Source organism: Nansenia antarctica (assembly GCF_963989245.1).
Source record: "Nansenia antarctica genome assembly, chromosome: 17".
Taxonomy (NCBI): domain Eukaryota; kingdom Metazoa; phylum Chordata; class Actinopteri; order Argentiniformes; family Microstomatidae; genus Nansenia; species Nansenia antarctica.
Genome location: NC_137687.1, coordinates 19,865,296 through 19,883,495, shown reverse-complemented (window position 1 = coordinate 19,883,495; position 18,200 = coordinate 19,865,296). Strand labels below are relative to the sequence as shown.

Genomic DNA, 18,200 nt, shown 5'->3' with positions numbered 1-18,200 from the left:
AGTCCAGCAACCACGGTTGAGACATGGTCGTATGGTCAGTCCAGTGTTTACGTTGGATGGGTCTCTCGGGAAAGGAGGAAATCACGTCCATGCCTGTCTCAAGAGTCATTAATGCAGTTCTGTCAGACGTGCGGGCCTACTCCCATCCACTCTGGGGTAGGGTTCAGGTCATGGTGTGGCCATGTGAATTTGTGGTGTGGGTTTATGGGTCCTGGGCTTATTTGGGGCACTTGAACATGGTGTCAAAGGGGTGCAGTCAGTTGGGTATATTTTGACTGGTGGTTGGGAGTCAGAGCAGGGGGGTTGGGATGTCTCACAGAGGGAAGAATATGAGAGCTAATCCCTCAAACTGGCTGACAAGTCTGCAGGACTCCACCTGTATTGCACACGCTCGCACGCACGCACGCGCTCCTGTAATATTACACTTCATAATCATGATAATGATTAAATCAATCTCTTTGGGGGTGGGGAGCAGGGGGTACTTGGGGTTGCTTTCCCCATTGTTGGTGGGAGGGGAGTGAGGGGGACAGTGGTGTTGGGTGGGCGAGGGTCAAGAGGAGAGACAGTTGTGGGTTAGGATCATAGCTGGAAGCCTTCCATGGGGGCCTCGCACTGCTGGAAGAGGAACTGTTGCTGCTGCAGGTCAACTGCCGGGGCCAGGGAAGGATCCTCGTCCTCAGGGCTGAAGTAGCGCTCGATCAGGTCAAAGGCCTTCTGATAGATGTCCTGGTTCTCATGGCCCTGCAGGAACTCCAGCTTGTCCAGACCTGGGGAAGAGCATCAGATCAGACCTGTTCTCAAGGGACATCTTAATGGTCAAATGTTGCTTCCTCCTCCAATGTTTTCAGATCTGCATAGAGGAAATGAGGGGGGGGGGGGTGTGTGTGTGTGTGTGTGTGTGTGTGTGTGTGCGCCTTTCAGGGCAGGGTACGGGTAAGTTAATGTTTACAGTATTTACCATAAGCTTCCTCTATGAAGGCGCAGTAGGGGTTGATTCCCCCTCCTCTCTTGGCCTCCAGCTCTCCCAGTCGGAGGATGTTCTCCAGGCCGTTTAGAGCCACCTGCACAATCTTGGAGTCCATCAGGGTCAGCAGGTCACACAGAGGCTTAATACATCCCAGATCCACCAGATGCCTGCAGGGGGCAATACACACACTCTGAAAGGAGGGTGCAAGCACTATGCTAAAATCTCAACAGCTATTTCACAGTATTGGTTGTTATGAAAGAAAAGGAGACAAGGAAATGATGCCATTTCATATTAAAATAAACTGGTGTGAAGTGACTTCGTGAGCTTAGAATTATAAGGTTCTATCTCCGTTTAGGGTAGTTCAGAGATATTGAGTGTCAAAGTTTTTACATTCCATTATGTTTTGTGAGATGGAACCTTTGTATTTTATGAATTACTAACTAAAAAATGTCCACATTTTAAAAATAACACCACACAGGCATTAATAAACCTAATGGATCAGATTATGTAAAAAACTCAATTTTGACAAAAATTTAGAACAAACCAGAGGACAAAGGCAGAGCCCTATCATTTCTGCAATGCAAGTATGTGTGTGTTGTGCACAAAGACCTGGCTTTATATGTGTGTATGTGTATGTTAACCAACATTAGAAATGTAGAGAATAGTCTTATAAAATACTAACACACTGTAAAATACTGCTGCTGTGGCAGGTGGCACAAACATTCCCAGGGCTTAAAGTGGGAAAAGATCCTGTGCCTGAAACTTTTTCTTGGGGAGGGGGGTCACAGTTTGAGATATTGGCCCCCTGGGCACGTACACTTTGTCAAGCTGCCCTCGAACAGGAGGTACAGGACCCCGGCCGCTAATACAAACAGACTGAAGGACTGCTTCTACCACAGGGCCGTCAAGGCCCTGAACACAGAAAAGGCCTAAGTTCTGGGCCCAGGACAGTCCGGACGGATTGTATGGCAGCTAGTGCTGAGGCACAAACATGTACATTTTCAAGCCTGCAAACTGTGACACTTTAAAATAATGTGAAAAAATACTCTTTGTGCAATATGACAACCCTAGTTGACTATCTGTGCAGTATAGTACAGTGGATTGTGTACATAGCCTTTATTGATGTAAACCAGCTCCTTACCCTCTTGTGATTTTATGCATCTATGCTTTTTCTAAAATGTGTTTTTTTTTTTTCCTTTCCTAACACCAGGGGAGCCACCCCTCCTAAATTTCGTTGTTTGTTACCTGTACTGTAGCAATGACAAATAAAGTCCATTCCATTCCATTCCATTCCATTCCATTCCATATTGGGAGAGCGGGTACAGAAGACAGCTTCTTGTCTCAATGTTTAAATGCATTAATACTATTTTATAGTCAATACAAAATATATGTCTCAATGTTAAAATGCATTAATACTTTAAATGAATGTGCAACAATACTATGTGCAATATGACAACCCTTGTGTACATAAGGTTCAGATATAGGAAAAGTTAGGATATTTATAGCATAGCATAGAGTACAGCACAGTGTTTTATTGTATAGTATAGTAGTATAGTAGATAGTGTACATAGCCTTTATTTATGTAAACCAGCTCTTTTTCCTTTTTTATTTTACCCTTGGCCCTCGTGTTTTTAGTCTTTTTCCAAGCACCAGGGGAGCCCCCCCTCCTAAATGTCGTTGTATGGTACCTGTACTGTATTACAGTTTTTCTCAATTGCTAAAACACATTTCACAAAACTTTCCTCCATTTTCCCAAAACTCTAAACACAACACACTTTTCTAAAGCTACATAAGCAAAACCACACCTTCCCTCTTCAAAACTCAAACTCAAACCCTACCCCTAATCCTAACCCTAACCTTACTGTAACCCTAGCACCTAACCCTAACCCTAGTTTTCCCACATGTATGATAGTCATGCATAAAAATAAATCTGCGCTCCCTGTCTAACGTTATATCTAACATTACATATTTTACATTACAGTAAGGCTGATTTTGCATGATAGTCATGCATTTTTAGATATCTATTTCCCCCCTTTAAATGGCATATGATGTCAGAAATTTTACTAAAGTTCAGCCGCGAAGTTGTTGCACTGTTGTCCTATCGAGTTTTACGTAAATAAAGGTTTGAAAAATGTTACCGTATTCCCACATGTACTGTAACATGTACAATACTGTACTGTATCACAACTCAATGCAAACACTACAGAGGATCCATTACACACAACAATACTCACTGAAAACAATGTTCAGGGTGTGATGTTTTTTTATTTATTTATGGAACTATACCACACACACACACACCACAATCATTTGCAACAAGTGTCTTAAATTTTGAGTCGTTATGTTTAATGAATGAAGCCAGGTGTGTTCATTGTGTTAAAATGTTGCTGACTGTGGCAAGCATTTTGCATCACATGAGCTTTAATTTGAGAATTTGACATTTTGAGCAGAGTTTTTTGCAACTTGTGTTTTAGCAAGACAAAATGTGTTTAGATTTATGAGAAAAGGAGGATTGTGTTTTGTGAATTGTGTCTTCATGTGAAATGTGTTTATGGTTTTGGCAAATGGGAGCTAGTTTTATTAAATGTGTTTAGAGAACTGGTCATTTGGTTTAGAGAATTGGCTTTTGTGTTTTAGCAATTGGGAAAAACTGTAATGACAATAAAGACCATTCATTCATTCATTCATTCATAATACTGTTTTATACTTAATAAAATAAAATAAAAAATAGATGTCTTTAAAAGGCCAAACTGATTGCATCACTTATTAAGCCACTATCACTATAACAATACAGAATAAAATATGAATGAATGAATGGACTTTATTGTCATTGCTACAGTACAGGTACCAAACAACGAAATTTAGGAGGGGTGGCTCCCCTGGTGTTAGGAAAGGGAAAAAAAACAAAAACTTTTAGAAAAAGAAAAAATCACAAGAAGGTAAGGAGCTGGTTTACATAAAAAAAAGGCTATGTACACAATCCACTGTACTATACTGCACAGATAGTCAACTAGGGTTGTCATATTGCACAATAGTATTTTTTCACGTTATTTAAAGTGTCACAGTTTGCAGGCTTGAAATGTACATGTTTGTGCCTCAGCACTACACCTGATTTTTTCAGTCCAGCAGCTGCCATACAATCCGTCCAGACTGTCCAGGGCCCAGAACTTATATACATGTCTTTAAAAGAACAAACTGATTACTTATTAAGCCACTATCACTTATATTCTCCTTCTTGGCACCACGTCCCATAAGGCTTCCCGTCACTACTCAGGGTTTTTCCTGGCTCAAAATGAGGCGGAGGTGGTACCAGTGGTGTTTGACATCGGGGGGGACCCATGAAGCAGGGCTGTCTGGGGGTCCTTAAAAGAGCATCAAACACTTAATTTCTTGCATTCTGGTGAATTTATATGCACCAATTTGTGCCCTTTCGCCATCAATTTATGGTGGAAATGTCATTATATATGTAAAGGAAAAAACAATATTCAGGCACCAGATGGCCACTCAAAATATAATGTAATATAATGCAATATAAGGCTCTCAGGCATTCTGTACTTTCAAATATGTATTCTCCTTGAGCAGTCAACATCAACTATCAGCTGTTTCGCTAGCAAACACGAAAGCTAAGTTATTTGTGAAACAGCGCCCCCGCCACCACGTCGGCGCAATTGCAGTTTTTTTTTTTTATTATTCTCCCGCGCCGGAAATCCGGCACTGTGCCGGAGTACTTTAAGCCCTGCATTCCACTTAATATAAATGTAATACATATATATATATATATATATATATATATATATATATATATATATATATATATAATAATGTATATAGTGTAGCAGGTATTTTAAGAAGGTAAACCGGTTTGAGACCAGCCCTAGACATAAGCATGTACCTGATCTGCTCTGGGGAGCCCCCTGAGGTGGCGTTAGTGATGGCCCAGGCTGCCTCCTTCCGTGTCCGGAACTCTGCCACCTGCAGGATACTGATGAGTGGGGGCAGCAGCCCTGCATCCATCACCAACTACAGAGAGAGGGAGGGAGAGGGAGGGAGAGAGAGAATGTAAGCAGGGCATTGTGCCACCTTGTTGACTTGACTCAGCCATTATGTTAACATGTCAGAGCAAATGAAATGGTATTTGATTGAGTAACTATCTTTGATTGCCAATGACATTGTTTAAAAGCGAAAGTGCAATTATTTTGCTGTGTTTTAGCGCATTTAGGCACAACCATCTGTTCCTCTTTGACACCATCTCCAAGAGCCCCAAATGAGCCATTGACCTATAAACTCACACTGTGCATGCTCCCACACACCTGTATCTGAGCTCGGTTCCCTGCAGTGATGTTGGAGATGGTCCAGCAGGCCTCCTTCTTGATGGACTCCTTTGGGCTGCTGAGTAGGTGGAACAGAGACTGTAGGGCTGAGCAGTTCAGGATCACCTGGGGAGTAGGGAAAGAGAGTACATGAGAAAACACACACACACACACACATACAGACGACAGACATACTATATATATATATATAAAAACACTAACACAAAGCAACTGATTTGCAATGATTAATACAAGCACAACGTTTTGTATGTTCTTATTACCTGGGTCTGCAGGTCATCTCCTGTGACAATATTGCCCACAGCTCGCAGTGCTGGTGAGACCACCTTATAATCTGAGTGTCTGAAATAACAGAGCAGGGAAGACACTGTTGTAACCATGACATTGCTACAGCAATTCAGCTAACTAGCAAGACTGTGTCTACCAAAACATTCTAAAACTGGCCAGCAGAGGTGGGAGTAAGTCATACATGTGCAAGTAACAAGCAAGTCTCAAGTCTTAACCTTCAAGTCTCAAGCAAGTCCCAAGTTACTGTGGTGAGAATCAAGCAAGTCAAGTGGAGTCCCTGCTATAAGTCAAGTAAGTCAAGTCAAGTCATTGCTCAGGTCAAGCAAGTCACAAGTCAATTAATATGAATGTTTGATATGATTCTGATGATCTACCCCAGTTTCTACATTTAAATCAGTTAATAGACAGCGGTCATGAAACGTTTTTTTTTACATTTTGTGGCATTCAATAACACGGTCGCATTATCACCACGTTCAACTGGTGCACTTGATGCAGTAGGGCTGGGTTCAAAAAATCGATTTCCCGATTCTGAATCGATCTTCATTAAATGAGCGATTTATCGATTCATAAATCCCGAGATCGCTTTTTTTTTCTTTTTTTTTTTTTACAAGAATGTATCTCACGCAACGTGAGGTCTCAACACTAAAATCTAAAAACATGGCGATGGCAGGGACACTCAAGTCACCACCAGGCTTAAAGTCAGATGTCTGGGTGCATTTTGGATTTAAAAAATGTGACGATAGAGATGAGCTGGACAAAAGCAAAGTCATATGTAAATAAAAAGTACATTCATGTAACTGCTTTGGAGTCAATTCATTGATATGTTTAACAATGCTACATGTTATATGGTTCCTTGAACCATTTATAGCATTAGTTCGGAGAATCTCTTTCATATTCAAGCAAAAAATGTATATTGTAACTAGATCGAATCGGAATCGAATCGAATCGAATCCGGAGCTGTGAATCGGAATCGAATCGTTTTAGGAAATCAGTGGCGATACCCAGCCCTATGATGCAGGTACTGCTATAACTATTGCCACCTTGAACACAGACATACCAGCTTAAACGTAACCAGCCAATAAGTTAGCTAAAAAGACACCTTCACTTAGCTACCTTTCTTTCTGGGTTTTCTAGTGACAGATGAAGTTGGATGTTGTGGTAGTGGTCGTGTCACAGATTTCTGAGCTGCAGACTTTTCATAACACTGCTCACTTGTTATTACCATTGTCGACAAAATAATCACTGTGCCATGACAGCTGCCCATTGGCCTCTACTGGTGTGCTGCGTCCAGTAGGTTGCCAGGTAACAGGTTACGCTCATTGCGCTAGAAGTCACCCAATTGCGTTTCAAAACAAAACATTATAACTTCTCAATACCTAGAATTGCTAAACATAATTAGTTATAGTTATTCAGGCAAGTCTCGAGTCCTCAAATTTGCAACTTGAGCCACCTCTGCTGGCCAGTATTGTCTAGTCTCATCTCAGCTGTCGAATCTGACCTCTGTGTCCAGGATCAGAACTGAACACTGGTCATTTCAACATCATGATTACAGTTGTAGTAAGAGGTCTTACAGCAGCAACTCCACCAGCCTGCGACAGACTCCTGAGTCAATGACAGCCTGGATCTTGTCATTGGGGCCATCAGACAGGTAGGAGAGAGCCCAGCATGCATCAGCCAGGATGTCAGTGTCATTGACAAACAGCAGCCAGGACAGCACACTCAGACAAGGGGACACCTGCTCGGTGTAGGGGGGGAGGGAGAGAGATGGGTTAAAAGGAGTTTACTCAGATACATACACGCAAAGACACGCTGACAAACCACCTCTAATAGCATGGGATAGAAAATGTGCAGGGGGAAATATGTTTGCGGTATTTTAACAGGGATAGGCTCAAAACTTAAAGCCTACTACAGGAGGTTAATTCTGTGCAGGCAGTAATTTTCAATGTGTCAGAAGTCAGGCTAATGTTTTTTGTGATCTTTGCAAATTGGTTTTAAAAAAATGTGCCTGGTAAAAAGATCTGAATGGCAGGTGAATTTTATTTCAATCCACCAGACACCAAAACTGTATTTTATACCCTGGATGCCTCATAGGTGGCCTGTTACTTAGGTAAAGTGAAAGGTGGGCTGTTACCTTGGTGAAATCTGGGGGCGGGTTCTTTCCTCTGCACAGGTTGGATAGAGCCCACACTGCATTCCTCATCATTGTCAGACGGTTCTGTTTGGCCAACAGCCTAAGAGGAAACCAACAGGATATTTACCTATGGCAAGTTTTTCAGCAATTGCTACTTAGACAAAGGCCCAATCCCAATTCACCCCTACAGCTCCGTCTTCAGCCCTACAGCTCCGTTTTGCACGTTCATGTGTAGGGTAGGGGTAGCCATAGGCCTACGTCTTATGAAATCCCAGAATGCCTTGCGAATCATCTACAAGAATCTGATGTTGCTCTTGCAATGAGGAAGACAACCACAAATGTAATAATTTGTATTCTTCGTTAATAAAGATTTGACAAATTATGATAACCATCGTATTATCTTAGTTAATGTCATTTCAATGTATTAGATGATGGTAGACAGGTTTCATGTAAATTCAGAGTTGTCTGGTGTGGTTGCTGCTGCAAATGCAATCCGGTTGGCACGGTTGATTTCCTGACTGGTCACTCTATTTCTCTCGCAAATGCGACAGCGGACTGCATGCGGGCACAGGACATCTCATTCATTCATACATTTGCCTCACTTCCCAGGTGAATAACCCCCATGTTCTCCAGGAACTGGAGAATCTAGCAATTGTGGAATGGACACAGTGGGCCGTTCCGATCGAATGTGGTAGTTTTGCTATTCAAATAGCCTCAAATACAGATAGAAGAATGTCTACCACAGGAGAATCAGGTGAGTTCATACACTTACTGTATTAAGGAGGGCAGGATGTTGCAGTCCACTACGTAGTCTCTGCACTCTGTGCTGTCGCCTGCTATGTTACCCAGGGCCCACACTGCCTGCAGTGTCAACACATATTAACAAGGATGTTAACCAGCAACATTGGATTTTGGACATCGCGTTCATAAATTAGTTCTAAGAGTGCCAGAGTGCACACTGGGTTTAATGTCATAAAGGGACCAATTAATTTGATTGGACAAGGGGCATTCCAGGAGTGCTGATCAGGAGTGATTTCCAGCACAACTTTTACAAACGCAGCCATTTACTATACAGACACCACCATATACGACTGGTATGACATATTACACACACTCAATATCACTGGTGAAATGATCTATATAGAGTACACTGACATTAAACAGAACACCTGTTCCAAGAGACATCAACGGTGTGACATCATGTTTGCATTATGCCAGAATGGAGTTAAAGTAGAACGAGTAGTAATAGCAGCAGTAAGAGATGTATAGAGCACAGCATAGAAACACCAGCGTAGAAAAGCTAGTGGTACATTTTAATGATAGGATGCATATATGGCAAAACAGCACTGCCATCATAAAAACATGAATGATTGATTTGTTTCCTCCTGTACCTGTTCCTGGACGTCCTCAAAGTCGGAGCAGAGCATCTGTATGAAGACGGGCACGGCTCCCGCCTGGATCACAACACGCGTCTGGTGGGACGTCCCTGAAGCAATGTTGGTCAGAACCCAGGCAGCTTCAAACTGCACACACAGACATCAAACACCACTATCACCACCATGTCCACTGTAACAACTTGAAACTAATGCTCATTTTATTTTAACTCTTTCAGAGTTATCTCTCGGAGGTGACATTGCACTAAGGGTGTGTGTGGGTGTGTGTGTGTGTGTGTGTGTGTGTGTGTGTGTGTGTGTGTGTGTGTGTGTGTGTGTGTGTATACCTGGAGTGTGCAGTTTTCTCTCCTCTTCAGGAACTCAACAAAACGCTCCACCACTCCTTGGGTGGCAATGACCTCATCAATGGGTGGGTTGGGTTCTATATTACAAACACACCGCAGATTGAGAGACCGGTCCTAGATCAGGTAAGTAAGTACATTTTATTTATAAAGCACCTTTCAAAACGAAGTTACAAAGTGCTGTACAGTGGACAAAACAAAAACAATCAGGTAAAAACAAGTTCACATAGGGCACATAAGGGCATAAGAGCAATAAAACAACAAGAGATAAAACAAAACAATGACCTATAGAAGTGGGTCAGGTGAAAATATCATAGAATAAAGTGCAAACAAAACAGGTGTGTTTTTAACAAGTTCTTAAAACAGTTAACAGATCGAGCATTCTTTATCGACACTGGGAGAGCGTTCCACAGTGTGGGAGCCACTACTACAAAAGCTCGGTCACCCTTGGTTCTGAGGTTGGTCGAGGGTATGACCAGGAGGCCCTTGTCCGAGGACCTGAGAGATCTCACATTGGGCTTTGCCTGTAATAATTCCGAGATATAGAGAGGGGCCAGCCCGTGTAATGCCTTACAAGTTATTAAAAGGATTTTAAAATCAATTCTGGATTTAACGGGTAGCCAGTGAAGAGCGGCCAAAACCGGGGTTATATGAGCTCTGCGATGTGTGTTAGTGAGAATTCTGGCAGCTGTGTTTTGTACTAATTGTAGTCTGTTAATAGAAGAGCGGCTGAGGATAGAGTAGAGTCCGTTACAGTAGTCTAGACGTGAGGAGATAAATGCGTGCATAATTTTTTCGAGGTCTTGAGAAGTAAGGATTGGTTTGATTTTTGCGATATTGAGAAGATGGTAGAAACATGACTGTGTGACCTTTTTTACATGGTATTCAAAATTCAAGTGGCTATCAAAAAAGACTCCCAGATGTTTGGCGGTGTTACTTACATTGGATGCCAATGAACCGAGGGACCGCCGAATTTCATTCGAGGTACTCTCAGGGCCTATAACTAGTATCTCAGTTTTATCTGCATTTAACTGTAGGAAGTTTTGTGCCATCCAATTATTTATTCCAGCAATACAGTCTGCTGGGATCACTTGGTTTAAAAGAAACATATAATTGTGTATCATCTGCATAACAGTGATAGGATATGCCATCAAAACTATTAATAAGAGCACCAAGGGGTAACATGTAGAGGGAGAACAGGATTGGACCAAGGATTGAACCCTGGGGGACCCCACAGGCCAAGGGAGATGTGGAGGAGACATAGCTGTCGATAGCGACAGCCACACTTCTCCCTGACAGATAGGACGAAAACCATTTCAGAGCTACCCCATCTAAACCCACCCACTGTTGGAGCCCATTTAAAAGGATGTCGTGGTCAATAGTGTCAAATGCTGCGCTTAAGTCAAGCAGCAGCAGCACTGAGCACTCTCCGACATCAGCCCTCATAATGATGTCACTCGACACTCTAAGAAGTGCAGTCTCGGTGCTGTGCTTCTGACGGAAGCCAGACTGAAATTTATCAAACAACTTGTTATTGTCAAGAAATTGTAAAAGTTGGTTACAAACAACTTTTTCCAGGACCTTCGAAATGAATGGGAGTTTGGAGATTGGCCGGTAATTACTGTGGACTAGGGGATCAAGGCCTGGTTTTTTCAGGAGAGGTTGGATGATGGCATGTTTGAAATGATCAGGCACACACCCAGAGGATATGGAACTGTTAATAATAGACAAAATGTAGGGACTGAGGCTATTGAAGACAGCTTTTAAAAGTGTGGTTGGGATGGTGTCAACAGGACTAGAGGAGGGGTTCATGAGTGAGATAATTGGGGTAAGATCATCTAAGGAGATAATGTTGAACTGGCGTAGCGAGGGAGCTGGAGGAGGCTGGTCGACAATGATGATGTTTGGAGGTGTTATCTTGGATCTTATATTGTTCTTCTAGAAAAAATGATACGAATAGTTCACAGTCATTATCAGAGTAGACAGGAACTGGGGGAGGAGGTGGATTAACCAGGGTGTTTATAACTGCAAAAAGAGCTTTAGGCTTATTCTTATTAAGGTGGATCAGGTTGGAGAAATATATGGTTCTTGCATCCTCAACTTTTAGGTTGAAAGAGGTGAGGAGTTCCTTCATGTGAATGAAGTGAACTGTCCCCTTAGTCTTCTTCCACCGCCGTTCAACTATTCTACACTCTCTTTTTAGGTTGCGGATGTCATCATTTATCCATGGGGATGAGTTAGCTGCACTGTTCTGAGGGGGGCAACTATTTCTAGGGCAGACAAACAGAGGTGATTAAAATGGTGGACCAGGCCATTTGTGTCAGTTGACACTGTCACATCATTACTGAGGTCTGCGAAGGCAGAGGAAAATTTGAGAGCAGAGGAGCTGTTGAGTGTACGGGAGCTGACTGACCGTTTGCTTGGTAGGGACTCAGCAATAAAATCAATATTAAAAGTAATATATTTGTGGTCAGAAATAAAAAACTCACCTATACATAGCTTATTGATGTTCAAGCCCAGTGTAAAAATCAAATCCAGCGTGTGGCCCCGGTCATGGGTCGGTCCAGAGACATGCTGAGTCAAATTCAGTGATTGGGTAAAACTAATGAACTCATTCGCGAAGTTGTCAGAGGCATTATCAATATGCGCATTAAAATCTCCGGCCAGCACCAGGTTGTCGACTTTCATCACAACAGATGATAAAAACTCAGGAAATTCTGTTAAAAACTCACTTTTTGACTTTTCTGGTGGGCGATAACATAGCAAAGTAAAGAGAGGGTTAGCTGATCCTATTCTAAGCAGCAGTGCTTCAAAAGTTCTAAAATTACCAATGTCTACAGAGCGGCTATGGAGAAGATAACGGCTAAACCACCTGCACGGCCAGACATCCTAGGAGAACTGATAACACTACATGCGGCAGGACAGAGCTTATTTATAGTGATGTTGTCATTGTTTTTCAGCCAGGTCTCTGTTAAAAATAGAAAATCAAGCTCATGGGATTTTAAAAAAGTCCCTTATAATATAGGGCTTGTTGTTCACTGACCTAGCATTAATTAATGCCATCTTAAATGGTACAGACTTAAGGCCGATTTAAGCTTCTGCGTCGAATTTACGCACGTCTACGCCGTAGCCTACGTAAGGGGTCTCCAAGTTTATAGTTCTACGTTCTACGCGGACCGCGTCGCGTTGGTCGGTGTACTCATAACGGCATAGAAAAATATGCTTTTCTTATTCTATCTCGTTAACGGTACATGACTACGACTCCATTCAAAGTTCAGTGTGTTCAGCATGCTATTCTGGTCATGGAGAATTTTTGTTTGGAATTCTAACCCATTGTGACGCGGAGATATTCGGCCGTAAGTGACGGGTCCCCCCCCCCCCCCCGCTGCTGCGCGCACCACCGCTTCCTGGTGGATGAAACTACCGTTGACAGCGGGGGGAGAGACAAGTTCTTCCCGGGAATTCGCTCCTAGCTGTGTCGATCGTTGTTTCAGATTCCCTGTCCTCTCCCCTATCCGGACACGTTTGAATTGTTATCCTAACCCACAGTAAACCACAGTTATTAACCCGCAGAGGGTGCCTCCGGGTTGTGCCTGACGCTTCCATAGGGCGCTCTACTCAAAGCGGCATAATAGCGTTTTTTTTTTTAATGCTTGTTGTAAATAAAAGTTCTATGATGCATTGAAATGACATTAAACTAAGATAATACGATGGTTATCATAATTTTTCAAATCTTTATTAATAAGTAGTGCAGTATACTAGTGCAGTGTTTGTTCAAATATGCCGGTTTCGGTTTTCGCTGCGATGCGAAACGGAAATAGAATCATGTGACGCAACCAAGCGGACCAATCACAGAGCTTACGGTTACGTGCGCTCTGACGCGTGGTTAGATTTTTTGAGAGGAGCGCGTCAAGGCTACGCACGGTCACGCGGGACTACGTAAGCTTACGCGTAGCCTACGGCGTCGACTTTACGCAGAAGCCTAAACCGGCCTTTAGTCCGAGGAGCTGTAGGTAGACAAGGAATGTGAGTGAGGTTTGATGGAATGACTGTGCGAGGGGTGAAGTTGTTGAGTGAAAGGTGTCTGGTCCTAATAAGAACAGGGATGGTCAGAGGACAGGAAAGGGATATAGAGTTAGCATGACCCAATGGGAGATGCTTGTGATGAATGCAGTGTGAAGCTATGGTGGGATCATGCTGTGGTGCATGTCATTTACAGCTGAAAGCGATGTAATTAATCAATTGAATGATTAATAGCTTTGGGCCTTTTAGATTGAGGTGCAGGCCATCGGGTTTATACAGGTGGTTTCTGGTCCAGAACATGTCGAAATTGCTAATGAAATCTGCTGATGTGGCCTGACAGAAGGCTTTTAGCCATTCGTGCAGGCTCACAAGTCTACTAAAATGTTCAGGACTCTTTGAGGGGGCTGGGATGGGGCCAGAGAACACACAAGTTTTGCCCAGGCTTTGTACAGTGGTGGCTAATGACTCGAGATCTTCCCTGAGTTTAACCGAGAGTCTGTTCAGCACATCATTAGAGCCAACGTGAAAAATCAGGATATGTGCTGTGGGATGAAGGTCTAAGACAACAGGGACCAGCTCTATGAGATCAGTGACTTTACCACCTGGAAGACAATATGTGATGGCGCCAGGGATCATAACTGCTCTAATTATAGAATCACCCATAATAATTATCTCTGGAAACCTGTCCTTATATCCTCCCTTATCAACAGAGAGTTTGGACCATAGTGGATTGCCCTCAGCAATACTGGTCACGGTGGCATTGGTGGCAGTGGAGACAGACTCTGTGGCTGGGGTTTCGGACATTGCGTCGGTGACGTCATGGTTCGCCGCATCTGTGTCGGGCACGTCGTTGGGTAGACAACCATTAACGTTGCGGACAGCAGTGATAGACACCGGAGAGTCGACAGGGATTCCCTTACTGATGATGACGTCGATAGAGTTGGTGACGTCACGATTGGACACACCTGTGTCCGAAACTCCGTTGGGCAGTGGGGGAGAGAGCTGCAGGCTAGGAGTGGAAACAGTCTCGGACAGAGGGACAAAAGGAGGTGAGGGGGTAAACCGTCGTGAACATTTACGGTGGATTACCGGGGACGAGGGACAGGAACGCTTCCTATTGGGTTTGGAGCGGACCTGTTGCTTGTGGTCAGCTAGCAGGCGAGGGACTGGTGACAGCCCGTTAGCCACACACTCCAATGTGGCAGGTGTTAGCGTCTCGTTAGCCAAAGCTAGCCCGCTGCTAGCCGCCGGCTCCGAGGATGCCTGAGGCTCAGGAAAACGAGCCAGTGGAGAGAAGAAATTGTCCAGTGGGATAGGGCTGTCGGGGCCTCCCGGAGAGAACCAGGGGATGGAACGCTTTCTCCCGTTCCTCACAACCGACACCCAGGATGGACCCGGAGTGGGACTGGAACAGCGGGGTCCATTTGGATCCAGTTTGTCCAGCCTGGATTGAACCGCCGTCTTCCTTCGGAGGACATCCTTCAGTACTCCCTCGATGGTATGGAGCTCGGACCTTAAGATGTCCAGTTCGGATTCCTCTGGGGTAAGTGGAGGCATCTTTTTACAGGTAGACATCGTTCAGGTTGATATTTAGACCACCAAGAAATCAACCTTACGATCATCCAGTATGTCGTGGAGTAGTAGTCCCCTGTTGGTTAGCGAGCGGGTGTTCTAACAGGGATCCAACGACCGTCGAACAGGTAAAAGTTTGTTGTCCAAGCAAGAACACGCCGAATTAAAACAGCAATCAGGCTTCTAGTTTATCTCAGTATATTGAGATTACTGTTCATTTGCATCGACAGTAAAACAGTTAAAAGAGTAGTACAATCCATAAAAGATCTGGAATCGCTGAAACAAAGGATGTTTGTTGAGATAGTCTGGGAGACGTGCGTCAAAGTGTCATTGAGGAGAGGTAAGAGGGCCTGAGGTAAAACAGTATCTCTGGTAAGACGTTACCTTTAGACAAGAGCTTCCTGAAGCGCTGTGTGCCCATCAGCTGCTGCTCGGGAGAGCTGGAGAAGATCATCTGAGTCATGTCCTCTGTGATTGCCCCCCCCTGTAGGACAGAGGGAGAAGGAGATTGTCAGTGTGTGAGTGTGTGAGTGTGTGTGTATATGTGTGTGTGTTTACTGAATTCTGATCTAGATGTTGTGATCTAAATGGTGTACATGCACTACTAAGTACTATGTACTTTATGCGTCTTTATTCCACTATCTACATGTGTTTCGTTTGTGTGTGTATGTGTGTGTGAGAAAAATCTCTCACCGTGAGCTGGTCCATGTTGTGGGCCTGGGACTCCAGGTACCCGCTATCCACCATCCCATCATCCTCCAGTGCTCCATCCTCCTCCACCGTTGCAACATTCCTCCGTTTGAACAGCTGTAAAGGTTCCAGCACAATAAGCACCTTTGGGAACATTTAAAAGGGGAACTCAACAGGCCAGGTTAAGATTTAGCACATTCCCTCCCTACTACACCTGCATTACTTTTGACACAACACTCCATATCATTTCATGAGATGGAATATGGTGGTAATGAACGCTGGAGCGTTCGACTTAATTCAGCCAAGTGCCCTTACCTGGTTCTACATCTACGTATCCCAGTTTTGAAAGTATCCACGTACGGTACTCTCCATCATTTGAGATTTTCATCGGCCTCACAAAATAAACAAAAGGCAGCTTAACATCCATACAATATCCTATCCATATACTTTATACCTGAAACAGAGGTGGTAAACTCCAAACATGATACTGTGGACTCGTGTCGAAGCTACACCTACATCAAAGGCTTAGGTTACAACTCATTACGACTCCAAAGAAGACTACTGAAACTCCCGAAAACAGGTCATCCAAGAATCAATGCCAACAACCTCTAAGGAAAGGGAACACTATATGGCACTGGAACTGCAAAGCAACAGCATGTTATGCTCTGAGGCCATCTCCTCCTGCATTCATGGCTCACCTGTTCATCCTTCTTTTGTTTGCGTAGCTGTAGGCCTTCCTCTTCCCTCCTTCTCCTCATCTCGTCTGTGTTAAGCGACTTGTTCTTGTAGCTCTTGAGCCGTGCATTGTCCTTAGCCTGACTCATCCTGACAGTCTACAAGCCGGTGATTACAAGCAGGCTGTAAGCACAGGGATGCAGTTCAGATTCATTGAGTAACCAACATGAATTGCTATGAACTATGGCAAGTAAATTAAACTCGTAACTAGTTTAGTCAAATATAACTCTGACAGCAATTAATACAATCTTCTTCTACAGTCTACACTCTACACTGATCAAATTTAAATACTTCCAACATTCATCTACTAGTCACCAAGACAAAAAAATGCATTGTTGTGATTAATGTTATCCACACACAAAGCGCATGACATGGTGGACACCTACATAGCCTACTGTTAGAATTGACACAGGATATCATATTGTTCTAATAACGTAAACATTATCTGACATCTAACACTATCTGGATTGGATGCCAGACATACAAGACATTATTCACACAGACGAATTAATGATGAAGAGTGAGGCGGGTGTCAACTGCGCTGTCAAACGTTGGCTAACTAAGAGCATTTATAACTAAGGGCATTTAGAACTAAGGGCATTTAGAACTAAGGGCATTTAGAACTAAGGGCATTTAGGGTGAGAATATTGATTCTCTCGTCGTCTGATTTACACGCGTCGTCGATAACTGTCGGCAGCTAGGAAACATCAATGAATCTGTCTATTACCCAACACGTATTTCAACTACTCAAAGCTAGCAGACCAGAGCCATAGTAACCACCGCTGTTAGCTTCTATATCAGCTAGCATGAAAGCTATCCAGCTAACTGTTATCCGGAGCTAACGGTATGTATATTCCTCTGCGAAAGGAAGCTTACGTTACGTATAAACAAACGAACAAGCCAGCTAACAGCCTGGTTACACAGAAAGAGGCAACGAGTTCAAGCGCCATAATAATACATGTCTCTGGATAAACATCGTAAAAGTCACTGACCTGTCAAATTCCGTTTATAATCCCCAACTACGCTAGGCCACCGCTTCCACAACCGCCGCCGGTGTCATACTGCGCATGTCCAGTAAACATGTTTTCTTTTCTTTTTTCCTGCGCCTGAGTTTGGCTAGACCAGGCTTCCGTCCACGGTTTGATTGAATGATTGAAAAACTTTATTAGAAGATTTGCAGAAGTAGGTACATGACAGTACATATTACATACAAGGTCAACTAACAGGATAAAAACCCAAGAAAGCCACTGGCTTATTTCAATTGGGGTTCAATTGGGGTCCTTGAACATGTCATGCCCTGTTCTCCATGCTGCCTTCTGGCAAAAGGTGCATCCAGACCTGGTATACTTTATGGATCAACAGGCTCTGGAACCATTTCCGTCGTCGTTGTCCCACACAGAAGCTGCTGGTATTATTGCACTACTATTCTTATTGAATGTTGTTGCTGTTGTTGTTCAGCATGGGGCAAGTTCCCAAAACATTTCACTTTGTCAATTACAACTATATGCGATATAAGTGACAAATAAATTATATTTCGTTTGGTTTATTAAATTATAATATTTGATCTCTAACTAACATATACCAAAGTGTTTCAATCTTCAGTTGAGGAGAAACATGAGTTCGAATGAATGGAGCATGCCTACCAGACAGCTAAGCCCCCCCACCTATCTTTTACAATAAATATGAGAAAGTTATTAAATTAAAGACGATTTTGGTGGAACCTAGAGAAGC

The 18,200-nt window shown here is 43.3% G+C and overlaps 1 protein-coding gene across 2 annotated transcripts; it reads right to left on the bottom strand.

Moving 5' to 3' along the window:
* Positions 1–47: 47 nt before the first annotated feature.
* Positions 48–17,511, bottom strand: kpna1 (karyopherin alpha 1 (importin alpha 5)). Of its 2 annotated transcripts, none has more exons than XM_080547546.1 (14): positions 17,462–17,511; positions 16,433–16,592; positions 15,738–15,878; positions 15,429–15,528; positions 9,435–9,529; positions 9,106–9,237; positions 8,487–8,575; positions 7,715–7,814; positions 7,155–7,318; positions 5,559–5,637; positions 5,278–5,403; positions 4,860–4,987; positions 959–1,134; positions 48–767 (listed from the first exon to the last, which is right to left on the bottom strand). In XM_080547546.1, the coding sequence occupies exons 2-14, from the start codon at positions 16,556–16,558 to the stop codon at positions 580–582; spliced, it is 1,644 nt and encodes a 547-aa protein (XP_080403672.1). In that variant the 5' UTR covers positions 16,559–16,592; positions 17,462–17,511; the 3' UTR covers positions 48–579. The 2 variants fall into 2 exon arrangements, with proteins under 2 accessions (XP_080403672.1, XP_080403673.1); XM_080547547.1 differs by having other exon boundaries at positions 15,738–15,851.
* Between the last annotated feature and the right edge of the window lie 689 nt (positions 17,512–18,200).

Bases quoted from the DNA above. Each gene is read 5' to 3' on its own strand.
- kpna1 (XM_080547546.1), bottom strand. From the start codon at position 16,558: ATGAGTCAGGCTAAGGACAATGCACGGCTCAAGAGCTACAAGAACAAG. The intron at 9,238-9,434 runs GTATACACACAC...CTGTGTGTGCAG, and splicing joins GAGAAAACTGCACACTCCAG to TTTGAAGCTGCCTGGGTTCT. The intron at 4,988-5,277 runs GTGTGTGGGAGC...CTCTCTCTGTAG, and splicing joins GGAACCGAGCTCAGATACAG to TTGGTGATGGATGCAGGGCT.